The sequence below is a fragment of the Trachypithecus francoisi genome, unplaced genomic scaffold (genome assembly GCF_009764315.1).
Source record: "Trachypithecus francoisi isolate TF-2019V2 unplaced genomic scaffold, Tfra_2.0 Lachesis_group21, whole genome shotgun sequence".
Classification (NCBI taxonomy): domain Eukaryota; kingdom Metazoa; phylum Chordata; class Mammalia; order Primates; family Cercopithecidae; genus Trachypithecus; species Trachypithecus francoisi.
The window spans coordinates 23158628-23176864 of record NW_022681467.1 but is presented as its reverse complement, the minus strand read 5'-3'; the positions used below and the strand labels follow the sequence as shown (position 1 = coordinate 23176864).

General features: G+C 38.9%; 1 protein-coding gene across 3 annotated transcripts in view; it reads left to right on the top strand.

The window, feature by feature from the left end:
- The window catches only part of ATRN (attractin), a 179395-nt gene that overhangs the window by 117458 nt on the left and 43700 nt on the right, over positions 1-18237 (top strand). For all 3 annotated transcript variants that reach the window (XM_033185808.1, XM_033185810.1, XM_033185809.1), the window contains exons 21-24: positions 417-469; positions 2000-2094; positions 4985-5063; positions 8752-8909. In XM_033185808.1, coding sequence (XP_033041699.1) covers positions 417-469; positions 2000-2094; positions 4985-5063; positions 8752-8909 — 385 coding nt within the window. The remainder of the gene's footprint in view (positions 1-416; positions 470-1999; positions 2095-4984; positions 5064-8751; positions 8910-18237) is intronic.

Genomic DNA, 18237 nt, shown 5'->3' with positions numbered 1-18237 from the left:
TTCTCTCACTTGTGTTTAAAGAAGAGAATTAGTTTATCCAGGGAACATAGGAAAGAAGTGAGAAATTAGTATTTGAAAAATGTTTTGACTGCACTTTTAGAAGAATATGTAGTCCACACAAAATTGAAAATGTGTTTTTCATTATAATAAATAGCTGTATTACATTTGGATTTTTCTCATTGCTTTGGCAAATGCTTGTCAATTGTCCTCATATAGTTGGTGTGTGAACTGCTGAGCAGTCAATATTGAAACATGCGTGCTCTTCCTAGACTACCTGAGCTGAGTTATGGTGAAGGATGCAATTATAATGGTTCCAGACTATCTGTACTTTATATAAAAGGATCTGCTTGGTTTTAAAATGAATTCAGCTTCTGTTTTAAATAGAAGTATAAAATAGTCTTTGTTTTTTCCCCCAGATGTGAGGTAGAAAATCGATACCAGGGAAACCCTCTCAAAGGAACATGTTATTGTAAGTGGTTTTGCAATTCTTATTTCTAGAAGCAAAGCAGTTCAGTAAAACTTCATTGTTTAACCTGGTTTGAGAATGGTAAGTGCTATAGGACTATAGCAACCACCAATGAAGTGTTCCCTGACTTGATATGTTTACATTCTGTTAAGTTTACTACATATAGGAGCACTATTTTAAGCTGTTTTAATTGTGTTTGGGGTTAACGTTAATGTGTCCATAGCAGATAGCAGGAGAGAGTAGAGAGGCATGCATTTCTGTCTATCCATGTTATGTTCTCTTAAAACTTTATTTGCCATTACCTAGTTGGGGTCATCATATTTCGTGTTTTAGGATGTAGATCAAAAACAGAATTCTTAAAATACGGTTGAAGTTTTTGTCATTCTGTCTGGAACTGATTTGTGTTAACCACCTTGGGGTGAAAGGTCAGTCTGGCAAGGTCACCAGGTTTTTATGGGTAAATGTGTTTTCTCTTTATGGGAGAATGCACGTGGTAGACCAGAGTATGGAACCAGAAAAAAACGAGTTAATGTTACGGCATATCCATTGTAATTATATACCTGCTGTACTGGGTTGAATAACATCCCTTCAAAATTCATGCGTACTTGGAACCTGTGAATGTGACTTTATATATATATGTATATACACACATATAACTTCTAAAAGAAAACAAGAGAAAAACATCTTGACCTTCCATGGGGAAAAGTTGTTAGATATGTTTCTAAAAGCATAATTCGTAAACAAAAAGTAGATTAATGAAACTATATAAAAATTTAAAATGAGAAACTATATAAAAATTTAAAATGAAATTATATAAAAATTTAAAACTTGTAGGAAACAACCATCCAAACCATAAAAAGCCACAGACTAGAGAAAATATTGACAAATTATCATATATTTGATAAAGAGTTTATATCCAAAATATATAAGGAACTCTTCTTACAACTGAATGAGAAGACAATTCCAGTTAAAAACAGGCAAATATTTGAAAAGACATTTCATGAAAGAAGATATTACAGTGGCCAATAAACACATTAGAAACGACTTAACATCATTAGTTATTTGGAATGGAGATATTAAAACCACAGTCAGATGCAGCCCTGAAGTGATTAGAATCCAACGCTAATGCCATGGCTTTATAGAAGACAGTGGTAATCTCACATCTGCTTCTGCATTCAGTCTGTTGCAGTACATCTTTTTGGTTAAACACATGAAAAAAACCTGGCCTTACCAGACATGCAGTTGGAAAAGGGTATGGTAATACCCTTTTAATAGCCTTTTCAGATAATTATGGATGTTATTTGATATTATGCTGAAACTGTACAACTGGTCATTTCTTTAAAGCAGTTTGATGGGTTAACCCAAATAAAATGATACTGCTCACAGACTTGATTTTCTTTGAGGAACCTAGGTGCAGGTGAGTTAAAGTGCTTTCCTCATTACTTTATAAGAAAAGCAGCCTGTATCTCTAAAGACCTGTTCTATTTTGTGTGTGTGTTTAGTTTTTAAATATGCATTTCTTTCTTTCCATAGATACTCTTCTTATTGACTATCAGTTCACTTTTAGTCTGTCCCAGGAAGATGACCGCTATTACACAGCTATCAATTTTGTGGCTACTCCTGATGAAGTAAGATTTTTTAAAGTCTTCCTATTTTGTTTTAAATTTGTATGGATCTCTTTCTTGGTCATTATGGATAGAAGTACTGCCTTAGCAGTGCTCTCCAGACTGGAGTATACGAGATGATCTCTAGAGGTATAGGAAAGAAATGTTACAATCTGTATTATCTCCTTTCCACGTAAAAGGCAAAAGTGGTGTTAATAAGATTTACCAGGATCTTAGACGCAGACTGACATTGATTCCACACGTACTTACTCTGCCTGTCAGCCCATCATGGCCTCATACAGAAAGGGGACTCCACCATCAGAGGGCAGACACCAGAGCCTGGATTTACTCTCTCAAGAGTGACCAGAGGCTTAAAGACTCTGCTGATTGAAATGCCAGTGATGCAGCCCCAATCAGACAGCAAAGGAGGGGAGATTTCTGCTCCTAGAGTGAGTTCTTAGCCTCATTAGGAGGCAAAACAGCAAAGGCTTAGTGGGGTCCAATAAGAATTTAGCCAGGAGTACTTTAAATTGTTAAAATATGTGTGTAAAATGTGGATTTCTTATCTGCTGTCATTAATGATGAAGCCCAGCCTGCCTTAAGGTATTACCTAGTGGTGGAAGGAAGGCCACACTGCATGACATTTAAAACTGAAGCATCCAGAACACGAAGATGCACCTGTACAGCTTCTTCAATGAAATATAAAGCCATGCAGTACCCACTTCAGTATTTAAAGAAATTTTGCTAAACTTAATGGTAAATTATTTAGGAACTTCCTTGGAGATCCCTTACTTCTCATGAACATACACAAAGCCATTTACCATTACAAAATTCCATTGACAATAAATGTGACAAATAATACATGGAAAACAATATGACAGTAAGCCAAAGTATATTGCTTTGTTAACAAATGTTATCTATAAACATTGCTAAATTTAATTTTAAAAGTAGAAGAAAGTCTATAGTGTGGTATGTTTACTATACAAGTAAATGAAAATAGGATTTGTTTTTAATATTCTATTTCAATGATAAAATTAAGAAAAAATATACTAGAAAAGATACATTCTCAAAAGTAAATTGCTTTTTAAGTAAAAATAATAAATTACTTTAAATGAATTATTTTATGGAAAAACTATAAGTATTAATATATCATTTGAGTGGCTGTATTGACTGGAATTTTTTTCTTAAAGATTTTAGAATAAGATTATAACAAAAGTACCACACATGTAATGTATTCACTGCCTCATAAGCAAGTGTTTGAAGTGCTCAAAATCTTTCAGGATGTACTTGATGCTATTAATTTCATTAAAAAATTAAATATAGTAGAATCTTTGTAATACTTCTTAACCAGGTGGGAAGCAACCATGAAAATATTTGGACCTTTCTGGATTTCCCAGTTTATCTTAACAGAATACTTACTAGAGTTATCCAAATGCATATGTTCTGTCTTCTATAAAAGCACAAGGATTTTAAGTTTATTGATTCTTTCTGTGGAAAGACATATAGTTGACCCTTGAACAATACAGGTTAAAACTGGGAAGATGCACTTATACGCAGACTTTTTTCAACCAAACGTGTAATGAAAATATAGTATTTGCAAGATGTGAAACCTGAGTATACGGAGGGTGGACTTTTCATATGCAAGGGTTTTATGGGCAGACTGCGGACTGGAGTATGTGTGGATTTGGGCATGCTCAGGGAGTCCTGGAACCAATGACCCACGTATACCAAGGGATGATTGTAATTGTTAGTTGTGTGCTGCCAGCAAATACTAAATACAAATAAGTAAACACTTGAGCTGTCCTTTCAAGATGAAGGTGAGGTCTTATCAGTAAATGAGAAGGTAAATGCTTTGTGAGGAAAATTTCTGGTTTAATGATCACATTTTTAAAATAGCTGTTTGGAAATGTTTCCATTGTTGTGATTTTGTGCTATTAAAGTGATTAAAACAACACCCTTAAAAATCTTATTCTAACCTCTCAAGATCTTTTAAAAATGAATAATTTCAGTACAGTTGGATTCTTCTATAAAAGATAAAAATACAACATTGATTAGTTTGCAGAAATAATTATTTGACCCCAGTTAAGAAATGTACTAGTAAAATTTCAGTTTGACTAATTATTAATGTTTTAATTTACCTAATATCACCAACAGTACACTTCGTCCATTGGCTTAACAGATTCCTCAGCAATATCTTTATTAGTCATTAAGACCAAGGATCAAAATAAATTAAGTTAGATTAGCCCTGTGAACTGCTATAAAGTGGTAGACAAGGTTTTCAAAACTAAGAAACCATACTCAATCATATTTCTCTTGAAATAATATTGTTAGTGAGAGAAAAGTATTTTTCAAATCATGAATATAATAAAATTATTTTTAAATTAAGTACATTTCGGCTTTATATGCTTTTTTTAAAGGCTGTTTCAAGTTTTGGAGAAGTTTTACACTGTATATAATCTATGAGTTTGGAATTACATGGGCTTCAGTTATAAATAAATATAATTTAGGGCACTTGATCAAGTGTTTTATTGATAGACAGACATTTGAACTTCAGACATTTGAAAACAGCTGCCCAGAGAATCTTTAGGAGGCTGATTCCCCAACACAGGTCAGAAGATGCAAATCATTGTGCTCTGATAGGGGTCTTTTTAAAAGGCACTTTCTCATGCAGTTAGGCATTTGATAAAGCATTAAATTACGTATACTTTAATGGGAGGGAATGAAATTTTATTGGGGTATGTGCTTGTATTAAGGAAAATTGGTTAGAAATTTTGCTAATTCTTACGTGAGTTTCTCTAAAGACATCATAAAATATTTGTTACTAAGAACATTTAGAGGAGTAAACTTTATTGCTTTATTTTAAAATGTAGAAACTGTTTTAATTAATTTTCTAATAATTTGTACCTTGCCTCAGCAAAACAGGGATTTGGACATGTTCATCAATGCCTCCAAGAATTTCAACCTCAACATCACCTGGGCTGCCAGCTTCTCAGGTAAAGGCACACCTAGAGAAGACCCCCCAAATGGAGGTGTGATAGATTAAGAAATTTAATATAGGAATTGAGAAAGCGAGCTTAGGAGACAGACTGGTTTGAAACCACCCTTGCCACTTATTAACTATGAGACCTTGAGCAAGTGTCTAAATCCCTCTGTAAACCTTAACATTATTTTATTCATCTGTAAAGTGAGCATGATACTTACCTCTTAGAATTGTTGTATAGATTAAATTAGGTTATACCTACCAGAGCTTGCTGTGGTGTCAGGCTCTGTGTGGTTACTACCCTAGCCCACCATCACCATTTCTGTTCTTGCTGTGGCCACTGGCACTACCATCATTGTCTACATCCATGCTTCAGAAGTGAAAAATTCAAATGATTCATCATTTCAATAAATGAAAACATTTTAAATAAAATGAAATTTCAGTAGGTGCAGAGAAATGTAACTTGGGAATTACATTAAGCTCTAAAAGCGCAGCTCTTACTGTCTGTCTTACTGTGATTCACTGAAGATCTGCTGTGTAGAAGATCTAAAGAAATAAAGGATGAAGGGCAAGTGCTGTGACTCATGCCTTTAATCTCAACATTTTGGGAGACAGGCAGGAGGATTGCTTGAGCTCAGGAGTTTAAGACCAGCCTGGGCAACATAGTGAGACCCTGTCTCTAAAAAAAAAAGAAAAAAAAAACCGGATGTGGTGACGCATACCTGTAATGCCAACTACTCAGGAGACTGAGATGAGAGGATCACTTGAGCCCAGGAGTTGGAGGCTGCCCTGAGCCATGATCGTGCCATTGCACTCCAGTGTGGGCAAACAGAGCAAGATCCCATCTCTTAAAAAAAAAAAAAAGAAAGAAAGAAAAAAAAAAGGATAGTCACTACTTGATAACTCAACAAGTAGATACTGGTTTGAAATTTGTCCATTAAATTTACTTGCACCGTGCTGTTAGGCAAGTTACTTAAGGTTTCTGAGCCAGTTTCCTCCTGTATAAAGTAGGATAGTAAAAACACCGTCCTGGCAGGGCGTGATAGCTCTTGCCTGTAATCCCAGCACTGTGGGAAGCCAAGGTGGGCAAATCATCTGAGGTCAAGAGTTCGAGACCAGCCTGGCCTACATGGTGAAACCCCGTCTCTACTAAAAATACAAAAATCAGCCAGGCATGGAAGTACATGCCTGTAATCCCAGCTGCTCAGGAGGCTGAGGTAGGAGAGTTGCTTGAACCTTGAAAGTAGAGGTTGGTGTGAGCCAAGATCACGCCACTGCACTCCAGCCTCGGTGACAAAGTGAAACTCCATCTCAAAAAAAAAAATTTTTAAAAAACAAACAAAAAAGACCTTCCCAAGTAGAGTGATATGAGAATTAAATGGGATAATAAATGAAGTAGTCAATGTAGTGCTTGAAATGTGGTAAATGGTAACTATATTTTATCATCATTATTACTATTACAATACTGGGTTGTGTTTTAAAATCAAAAACACAAACCAATTAGAGTGATGCAAAATAAGAATATTACCTTGGCCGGGCGCGGTGGCTCAAGCCTGTAATCCCAGCACTTTGGGAGGCCGAGACGGGCGGATCACGAGGTCAGGAGATCGAGACCATCCTGGCTAACACGGTGAAACCCCGTCTCTACTAAAAAATACAAAAAACTAGCCGGGCGAGCTGGCAGGCGCCTGTAGTCCCAGCTATTCGGGAGGCTGAGGCAGGAGAATGGCGTAAACCTGGGAGGCGGAGCTTGCAGTGAGCTGAGATCCGGCCACTGCACTCCAGCCTGGGCGGCAGAGCGAGACTCTGTCTCAAAAAAAAAAAAAAAAAAAAAAAATAAGAATATTACCTTGTGCACACCACTTACATTTATCGTCTTAAAACATTGTGTTGAATTTGAGAAAAGTTCAGAAACTCGCAATGAGGAGAGACTTTTTTTTTTTTTTTTGAGACGGAGTCTCGCTGTCACCCAGGCTGGAGTACAGTGGCCGGATCTCAGCTCACTGCAAGCTCCGCCTCCCGGGTTCACGCCATTCTCCTGCCTCAGCCTCCCTAGTAGCTGGGACTACAGGCGCCGGCCACCACGCCCGGCTAGTTTTTGTATTTTTTAGTAGAGATGGGGTTTCACCGTGTTAGCCAGGATGGTCTCGATCTCCTGACCTCGTGATCCGCCCGTCTCGGCCTCCCAAAGTGCTGGGATTACAGGCTTGAGCTACCACGCCCGGCCGAGGAGAGACTTTTAAGAAAAAGTCTGAATTATCAGAGTCTTTGGAGAAAGGCAACATCTCCAGGCATGCGAAAGATTTGCAGTGAGCTGGGCCGTGGCTCATGTCTGTAATCCCAGCACTTTAGGAGGCTGAGGCAGGTGGATCACCTGAGGTCACAAGTTCAAGACCAGCCTGACCAACATGGTGAAACCCCGTCTCTACTGAAAATATAAAATTAGCTGAGTGTGGTGGTGCATGCCTGTAATCCCAGCTACTTAAGAGGCTGAGGCAGGAGAATTGCTTGAACCTGGGAGGCGGAGGTTGCAGTGACCCAAGATTGCGTCATTGCACTCCAGCCTGGACAACAAGAGCGAAACTCCATCTCAAAAAAAGAAAAAAAAAAAGATTTGCAATGAGTGTCTCAATGAAGACGTGATAATCTGGGCTCTAGTCACAGGGTCTAACTCAGACATGGAAAAAAGTCCATTTCATTAATCTTTATCAGCACTTGAATTCCTGGCTGAGGGAGAATGTGGAACATTGAAGGACTGTCTAGGAATAGGATGGAGTTATACCAGATTAGGAGGACTTAAATACCATGGTAGCTGGTGGTAGAAGGGAGGACTGAGTGACCCCTTGAGCCCCTCCTCCCTGCTACTGCGGGTTAGGCAGTGAGCGGTACATCAGCATTACTGGCATGGGAGTCTGGCACGTTGCCAAGGAGGTGTAAAGGAGAAATGCAAAGGAATTGAAGTGGTGTGGGCAAAGTGAATGCCAGTGCTTGTTGATAGGATTCTACTGGTGTCTGTATTTTCATGATCATGTGTGTTGCCTGTTTGGGGGTGGGGCAAGGGTGGAAGGGAGTTACATGGATTCCTGGTAAAACCTTTTTTTTGAGACGGCGTTTCAGTCTTGTTGCCCAGACTGGAGTGCAATGGCACGATCTTGGCTCACCGCAACCTCCGCCTCCCGGGTTCAAGCGATTCTCCTGCCTCAGCCTGCTGAGTAGCTGAGATTACAGGCATGCGCCACCACGCCTGGCTAATTGTGTATTTTTAGTAGAGACAGGGTTTCTCCATGTTTGTCAGGCTGGTCTCGAACTCCCGACCTCAGGTGATCCACCCAACCTCGGTCTCCCAAAGTGCTGGGATTACAGGTGTGAGCCACTGCACCCGGCTGGTAAAGCCATTTTGGCTAGGGACATAGGCTTGTATATCAACCTGCCCAGCTTTAAATCTTATCTCCATTTCTTGCTGGCTGTGTGACTTGAGGGAAGTTACTTACTTTCTCTGAACCTCAATTTCCCAATCTGTAAATGAAGATAATAATAGGGCAACTGTGAGGATTAAATGAGATTGAGCTCTTAAAGGCTGTTACTGGAACACAGGAAATGTTTGATAAATGCTATTGTCCTTATTATTAATGAGGCCAGATTCTGTTCTCCCCCTACCCCCTAAAAAATGTCTCTTCTCTTTCATGTTTTTCTTCTAACAGCTGGAACCCAGGCTGGAGAAGAGATGCCTGTTGTTTCAAAAACCAACATTAAGGAGTACAAAGATAGTTTCTCTAATGAGAAGTTTGATTTTCGCAACCACCCAAATATCACTTTCTTTGTTTATGTCAGTAATTTCACCTGGCCCATCAAAATTCAGGTAAGAAGAGCTTTTTGTTCTCATACCTGCAAAGATGGTGAAATCTCTTTAGTAAGACTAAATTTGCTAATTTGGAGCTTGTGGTAAATGAGATGTGCAATGTGGCCTTGCCTTTGTAATGTCTATGGCAGAGGAGGGCTGAGTACATGCATGCTGCACAGAAAATTGGAGTGGGGATGGACTGTATCAGTCAGAAAGGACATTTGCAAAAGCACTGTTGAAAGCAAGTTGGCATGTAACAGATTTGGTCATTATAAACGTATTCACTTCTTCAGTAAGCACTTGCCATGTGAAAACCTGTAGGGCTTCACAAAGAACTTCAATTCTAGAGTAAGGTGGATGTAAGTGAAACAAACCCACATATAACGACTGAAAGCCAGAGTGTGGAAAGTGACATGAGATGATCCCAGAAATGCTACCAAAGTTTAAAGGAGGACAGCTGGGGAGGCTGTGTTGAAGAACATCAGCCTTGTAGTCAGACAGAGGTGGTTTGATTCCTGGCTCCTATACAAATCATGCAGCCTTTCCAAGTCTCCAGTTCTCTGTGCATGTGACCTGAAGGGTAGTTGTAAGCGGCTGTGCGACTGCTGCAGTGTCTTGTTTTCAGCCTACTCCTTTCCTCTGTTCCCAGGGGGCCAGTGTACTCCCTCTTGTCCAAGACCCATGGCCCCATTTTAGCTTTTTATACTCATGTCCCCTGGGGCCTTTCCTCAATACCTTCTACTTCTTACCTTCTTTATTTAGGTAAATGTGGAGGTTGGGGATAGGTGGGCTTTCAGGGACTGGTTCACCTTTAACCATAGAAGCATGGTCACTGGACGGAGGCTGTTGCCGTTTGCCAAAGTTCAGAAGCATAATCAACCTCAGAAGCAAGTCATCACAAACATGAAAAAAGTTCAACATCACTGATCATTAGAGAAATGCAAATCAAAACCACAGTGAGATACCATCTCACACCAGTCAGAATGTCTGTTATTAAAAAGTCAAAAAAGAACAGATGCTGGCAAGGCTGTAGAGAAACAGCAATGCTTTTACACTGTTGGTGAAAGTGTAAATTAGTTCAGCCATTGTGGAAGACAGTGTGGCAATTCCTCAAAGACCTAGAGGCAGAAATACCATTTGACCCAGCCATCCCATTACTGGATGTATATCCAAAAGAATACAAATTATTCTGTTACAAAGATACATGCACATGTATGTTCATTGAAGCACTATTCACAATAGCAAAGACATGGAATCAACCTAAATGCCCATCAACAATAGACTGTATAAAGAAAATGTGGTACATATACACCATGGAATACTATGCAGCCATAAAAAGGAATGAGATCATGTCCTTTGCAGGGACATGGGTGGAGCTGGAGGCCATTATCCTTAGCAAACTAATGCAGGAACAGAAAACCAGGTACCGCGTGTTGGACACATGGTGGGGAACAGCACACACTGGAGTTTGTTGGAGAGTGATGGGGAGGAGGGAGAGCGTCAGGAAGAATAGCTAGTGGATACTGGGCTGAATACCTAGGTGATGAGATGATGGCACATTATGGCACACGTTTACCTATGTAACAAACCTGTACATCCTGCACATGTACCCCTGAACTTAAAAATTAACAACAAAAACAAGTTATCGCTCATCAATTAGGATGCCTTGGGACTGTGACTAAAGAACAGTTGATCTTTCCATTCTGGAAATATGGAGCACAAAAACTATGTTGTACTTTTTCTCACCACCCTCTCTCCTTTTCCTGTCTCCATGGTCTAAGGTTTGTTAATCCTCTCATTGGCTTCTCCCTTTGCCCTTGCATACTCCCTGTGTCCCTCCTCAGCCAGTCTTGTAAGCATCAGCTACGCTTCCTATTCCTGTTTCCTCTTGTCTAGTCACACATCTGCTCACAATGGTCTGGCCTCTTCTCTCACCACATCCTGAAACCGTCCTGTCATAGTGGGCCCCAGTGATGGAATTCTTCAGTCCCCTTTTTCTCTCATTGTATGGCTTTGAATCATCATCTTTCTTGTCTTCCTGGATTTTTCTTTTCCTCATTCTCTGGCCAGTCTTTTTAGGGAATCCTCTTCCTCTTCCTTAAACACTGGGCTTGTCTAGGATTCAGACCCGGTCCTTTTCTCTCTTTACTCAGTTTCCTGCATGTGGGACTTGTGGTGCCACATCTATTCTGGTGATTCTCAGTGCTGTCTCCAGACCAGCACTGGCAGTTGCTGCCTGGACAGTCCTACCTGGGTAGTCAAAGCTCCCTATGTTTGGTGCATGTTCCTTCTTGTGATCTTAGCCCCAGACTTCCATGCTTCCTTTCTCTGTAAACACCACCACCAATCACCCTGTTGGACAAGCCTGGGTCTGAAGATCATTTGCATTCCTGGGATAAACCCAACTTGGGCATGACGTATTATTGCCTTACTTTACACATTGTTGGATTCAGTTTGCTAACATTTTTTATTAGAATTTTGTATCTATTTCATGAGTAAGAATGTCCGATAATTTTCCCTTCCTGTCTTTGTTATGGTTTTGGTATCATGTTAAACTAACCTTTAATAATTATAATTTGAGGAGTTTTCACTCTTTCTCGTCTCTGGAGAATATGTAAGATTAGAGTTAACTGAACCTCAAGTACTTGGTAGCTCTCACCTGTAAAATCATTTGATCCTAGTGTCTTATTTGTGGAGATATTTTTTAGCTGCTGATTCACCTTCTTTAGTAGTTATAGGATATTTTGAATTTCCTCTTTATTTGATTCACTTTTTAATATTTTTTCTAGGTATTTATATCATGTTTTTAAATGTATTTTTAATTTTACTTTTTAAATTGATAATTGTACATATTTATGAGGTACATGAGATATTTTGATACATGCATACAATGTGTAATGATCAAATAAGAGTAATTAGGATATCCATCACCTCAAACATTTATCATTTCTTTGTGTTGAGTACATTTCACATCTTCTAGCTATTTTGAAATAATGAATAAATTATTGCTAACTGTAGTCATGATGTGTATTGTGCCATTGAACACTAGAACTTATTCCTTCTAACTCTATTTTTATGCCCATTAACCTCTATCTCCCCAGCCCCTCAGCCGCTGGTAACCACCATTCTACATTCTACCTCCATGAGATCAGTTTTTTTAGCTCACACATGTGAGTGAGAAAACATATTTGTCTTTCCATGCCTGGCTTGTTTCACTTAACATAATGACCTCCAGTTCCATTCATGTTGCTGCGAAGAACAGATTTCATTCTTTTTGTGAATGAATAATATTTCGTTGTATAATATATACAACATTTTATTTATCCATTCGGTTGTTGATGGACACGTAGGTTGATTTCGTATGTTCACTGCTGTGAATAGTGCTGCAATAAACGTTTGTAGCTTGCAGTATCTCTTCAGTATACTGATTTTCTTTCTTTTGGATATATACCCAGCAGTGGGATTGCTGGATCATGTAGTGGATCTGTTTTGAGCAGTCTTCATACTGTCTTCCATAGTGGCTGTACTAAATAATTTACATTCCCACCAGCAGTGAACTAGTATCCTCTTTCCCTGTATCCTTGCCAGCATCTGTTATTTTGTCTTTTTAATAATAGCCATTTTAACTGGGATGAGATAATTTCTCATTATGGTTTTGATTTGCATTTGCCTGATAATTACTGATGTTGAGATTTTTTTCATATGCCTGTTGGCCATTTGTATGTCTTCTTTTGAGAAATGTCTGTTCAGATCATTTGCCCATTTTTAAATCACTTTTTTTTTCTATTGAGTTGTTTGAATTCCTGGTGTATTCTGGTTATAAAAATCCGTTGTTGGAGGGATAGTTTCGAAATATTTTCTCCCATTCTATAAGCTTTCTCTTCACTGTCTTGTTTCCTTTTCTTTGTAGAGCTTTTTGGCTTGATATAATCCCCTTTGTCTATTTTTGCTTTTGTTGCCTGTGATTTCGGCATCTTACACAAAACATCTTTGCCCAGACCAATGTCCTGAAGGATTTTCCCAGTATTTTCTTCTAGTAGTTTTATAGTTTTAGGTCTTATACTTAAGCCTTTAATCCATTTAAATTTGATTTTTGTATGTGGTGAGAGAGAGGGACCTAGTGTTATTTTTCTGCACATGGATATCCAGTTTTCCCAGCACCATTTATTGAAGAACCTGTCCTTTCCCTCACTGAATATTCTTGACTCCATTACTGAAAAACAGTTGGCTGTGAATATGTGGATTTATTTCTGGGTTCTTTATTTTGTTCCACTGGTCTGTGTATCTGTTTTTATGCTGGTATCATGCTGTTATGGGTACTATAGCTTTGTAGCATATTTTGAAGTAAGGTGATAGGATGCCTCCAGTTTCATTCTTTTTGCTCAGAAATGCTTTGGTTGGCTGAGTACAGTGGCTCATGCCTATAATCCCAGCACTTTAGTAGGCCAAGGCGGGTGGATCACCTGAGGTCAGGAGTTTGAGACCAGCCTGGCCAGCATGGCAAAACCCTGTCTCTAATAAAAATACAAAAATTAGCCATGTGCAGTGGTGGGTGCCTGTAATCCCAGCTACTTGGGAGGCTGGGGCAGAAGTATCTCTTGAACCTAGGAGGAAGAGGCTGCAGTGAGCCAAGATTGCACCACTACACTCTACCCTGGGCAAACAGAGCGAGACTCTGTCTCAAAAAGAAAAAAAAAAAAAAGAAAAGAAAAAAATGCTTTGGCTATTTGGGGTCTTCTGTGGTTGCATACAAATTTTAGAATTGTTTTTTCTATTTCTGTGAAGAATGTCATTGGTGTAGAGATTACATTGAATCTGTAGATAGCTTTTGGTAGTATGGTTTTCTTCACAATATTAATTATTTCAGTCCACAAACATGGTGTCTCTTTCCATTTTTTTGTGACCTCTTCAATTTCTTACATCAATGTTTTATAGTTTTCCTTGTAAAGAGGACTTTCACCTCCTTGGTTAAATTTATTCCTACGGTTGTTTTTGGAAGTTTTAAAAAAATCTGTTGAGAATGGGATTGCTTTCTTGATTTCTTCTTCTGCTAATTTGTTGCGCCTGTATAGAAATGCTTCTGATTTTTGTGTGTTGATTTTGTATCCTGCAACTTTACTGAGTTTATCAGTTCTTAGTTTTTTGGTGGCGCTTTTAGGGTTTTCTATATATAAGATTATATCAACTGCAAATAGGAACAATTTGACTTCCTCCTTTGAATTTGGATGTCCTTTATTTCTTTCTTTTGCCTAGTTGCTCTGGTCAAATATGTTGATAATTTGTTGATGCTGTCCTCTAATCTTCATAGCATCTGTGTTCATGAAATCCTTTGTCGTATTCCAATGTTGATAGCATTATTCACAACAACCAAAGTGTGGAAACAACCCAAATATCCATCAGTGGATGAATGGATAAACAAAATGTGATCTGTATATATGTGTGTGTGTGTGTGTGTGTATGTGTATATATATACACACACACACATACATATATATAAAATAAAATGTTATTCAGCATTAAAAAGGAATGAAATTCTGATACATGCAACAACACAAGTAAACCTTGAAAACACGCTAAGTGAAATAAGCTAGTTGCAAGAGGACAGATATTGAATTATTCCACTTACATGAACTGTCTAGAGTACACAAATTCTTTTTATTATTATTATTATTATACTTTAAGTTCCAGGGTACATGTGCATAATGTGCAGGTTTGTTACGTATGTATACTTGTGCCATGTTGGTGTGCTGCACCCATCAACTCATCAGCACCCATCAACTCATCATTTACATCAGGTATAACTCCCAATGCAATCCCTCCCCCCTCCCATCTCCCCATAATAGGCCCCGGTGTGTGATGTTCCCCTTCCCGAGTCCAAGTGATCTCATTGTTCAGTTCCCACCTATGAGTGAGAATATGCGGTGTTTGGTTTTCTGTTCTTGCGATAGTTTGCTGAGTGAGAGTGATGGTTTCCAGCTGCATCCATGTCCCTACAAAGGACCCAAACTCATCCTTTTTTATGGCTGCATAATATTCCATAGTGTATATGTGCCACATTTTCTTAATCCAGTCTGTCACTGACGGACATTTGGGTTGATTCCAAGTCTTTGCTATTGTGAATAGTGCCTCAATGAACATACGTGTGCATGTGTCTTTATAGCAGCATGATTTATAATCCTTTGGGTATGTACCCAGTAATGGGATGGCTGGGTCATATGGTACTTCTAGTTTTAGATCCTTGAGGAATCGCCATATTGTTTTCCATAATGGTTGAATCCCACCAGCAGTGTAAAAGTGTTCCTATTTCTCTACATCCTCTCCAGCACCTGTTGTTTCCTGACTTTTTTATGATTGCCGTTCTTTCACAAGCATTCTTGTACACCAGTAACAGACAAACAGAGAGCCAAATCATGAATGAACTTCCATTCACGATTGCTTCAAAGAGAATAAAATACCTAGGAATTCAACTTACAAGGGATGTAAAGGATCTCTTCAAGGAGAACTACAAACCACTGCTCAGTGAAATAAAAGAGGACACAAACAAATGGAAGAACATACCATGCTCATGGATAGGAAGAATCAATATCGTGAAAATGGCCGTACTGCCCAAGGTAATTTATAGATTCAATGCCATCCCCATCAAGCTACCAATGAGTTTCTTCACAGAATTGGAAAAAACTGCTTTAAAGTTCATATGGAACCAAAAAAGAGCCCGCATTGCCAAGACAATCCTAAGTCAAAAGAACAAAGCTGGAGGCATCACGCTACCTGTACTTCAAACTATACTACAAGGCTACAGTAACCAAAACAGCATGGTACTGATACCAAAACAGAGATATAGACCAATGGAACAGAACAGAGTCCTCAGAAGTAATACCACACATCTACAGCCATCTGATCTTTGACAAACCTGAGAAAAACAAGAAATAGGGAAAGGATTCCCTATTTAATAAATGGTGCTGGAAAATTGGCTAGCCATAAGTAGAAAGCTGAAACTGGATCCTTTCCTTACTCCTTATACGAAGATTAATTCAAGATGGATTAGAGACTTAAATGTTAGACCTAATACCATAAAAACCCTAGAAGAAAACCTAGGTAATACCATTCAGGACATAGTCATGGGCAAGGACTTCATGTCTAAAACACCAAAAGCAACAGCAACAAAAGCCAAAATTGGCAAATGGGATCTAATTAAACTAAAGAGCTTCTGCACAGCAAAAGAAACTACCATCAGAGTGAACAGGCAACCTATAGAATGGGAGAAAATTTTTGCAATCTACTCATCCAACAAAGGGCTAATATCCAGAACCTACAAAGAACTCAAACAAATTTACAAGAAAAAAACAACCCTATCAAAAAGTGGGCAAAGGATATGAACAGACATTTCTCAAAAGAAGACATGCATACAGCCAACAGACGCATGAAAAAATGCTCGTCATCACTGGCCATCAGAGAAATGCAAATCAAAACTACAATGAGATAGAGTACACAAATTCTTAGAGACAGAAAGTGGATTGGAGGTTACCAACAGCTAGGGGGAGTGGGAAATGGGGAATTACTGCTTTATGGTTATTATAGAGTTTCCCTTTGGGGTGATGAAAAAGCGTTAGAAGTAGGTAGTGATGTCAGTTGCACAAAATCGTAAATGTAATTATTGCCACTGATTTATACGCTTAAAAATGGCTAAAGTGATTTTATGTTATATCCTACTACAATTAAAAAAGGTCTTTAAAAATCACAGCAAGATGTTTTTGTAGATACAGACAAGCTTATTCTGAAATTTATATGAAAGGGCAAAAGTTCTAGAATAGCTGTAACAATTTAGAAAAAGAAGAATAAAATGAGAAGAATCAATTTACCCAATGTTAAGGCTTACTATTAGGTACAGTAATCAAGACATTGTTTCAGGTGGAAGGGTAGACACATAGATCAATGGGATAGGCTGATCTATAGATCCCAGAAATAGAACCACATGAATATGTCCAACTGATTCGGATTTGATTTTGTTTTTGGTGGTTTTTGAGGCAGGGTCTCACTATGATGTCCAGGCTGGTCTTGAACTCCTGGGCTCAAGTAACCCTCTTACCTCAGCCTCTTGAGTAGCTGGGATTACAGGTGCACACCACCACACCAGTTCCAGCTGAATTGTTTTTTTTTTTTTTTTGGAGACAGGGTCTCACTTTGTTGCCCAGGCCAGAGTGCAGTGGTGCAATCACGACACACTGCAGCCTCAACCTCCCTGGCTCAAGTGATCCTCCTGCCTCAGCCTCTCAAGTAGCTGGGACTATAGGCGCATACCACCATGCCTGGCTAGTTCTTTTTTTTTTTTGGTAGAGATGGGATTTCCCTATGTTGCCTAGACTGGTCTCAAACTCCTGGGCTCAAGTGATCCCGCCTTGGCCTCTCAGAGTGCTAAGATTGCAGACATGAGCCGTTGCACCCAGCCCCCAGCTGATTTTTGACAAAGGCGCTGCAAAGGCAGTTCAGTGAAGAAAGGACAGCCTTTTAACAAGTAGTGTAGAGCAGTTGGACAACCATAGGCAAACAAGGGAATCTCTAAATCTCACATCTTATATAAAAATTAACTCAATATTGATCACAGATCTAAATGTAAAACATAAAACTATAAAACTTTTAGAAAAAAAATAGGAGAAAATCTTTGAATCCCAGAACTAAGCAAAAGGTTTTTAGACTTGATACTAAAAACATGATTCATAAAAGGAAAACTTGATAAACTGGACCACATAAAACCAAAAGTTTTTGCTCTGTGAAAAACCCTGTTATGAAGATGAAAAGGCAAGCTATGGACTGGGAGAAAATATTTGCAAACCATATTTCTGGGAAAGCACTTGAATTTAGAGTATAAGAACTCTCAAAACTCAACAGTAAACAAACAATTCAATTAGAAAATGGGCAAAAGGCCGGTCGCGGTGGCTCATGCCTGTAATCCCAGCACTTTGGGAGGCCGAGACGGGCGGATCATGAGGTCAGGAGATCGAGACCATCCTGGCTAACATGGTGAAACCTCGTCTCTACTAAAAATACAAAAAATTAGCTGGGCGTGGTGGCAGGCGCCTGTAGTCCCAGCTACTCGGGAGGCTGAGGCAGGAGAATAGCGTGAAGCTGGGAGGTAGAGCTTGCAGTGAGCCAAGATCGCATCACTGCACTCCAGCACCTGGGCTACAGAGCGAGATTCCATCTCAAAAAAAAAAAAAAAAAAAAAAGAAATTGGGCAAAAGACATGAAGAGACATTTAACCAAAGAGGATATACATATGGTGAATAATGACATAAAAGATGATCGGCATCGATAACCATTAGTGAGGTCGGGTGTGGTGGCTCACACC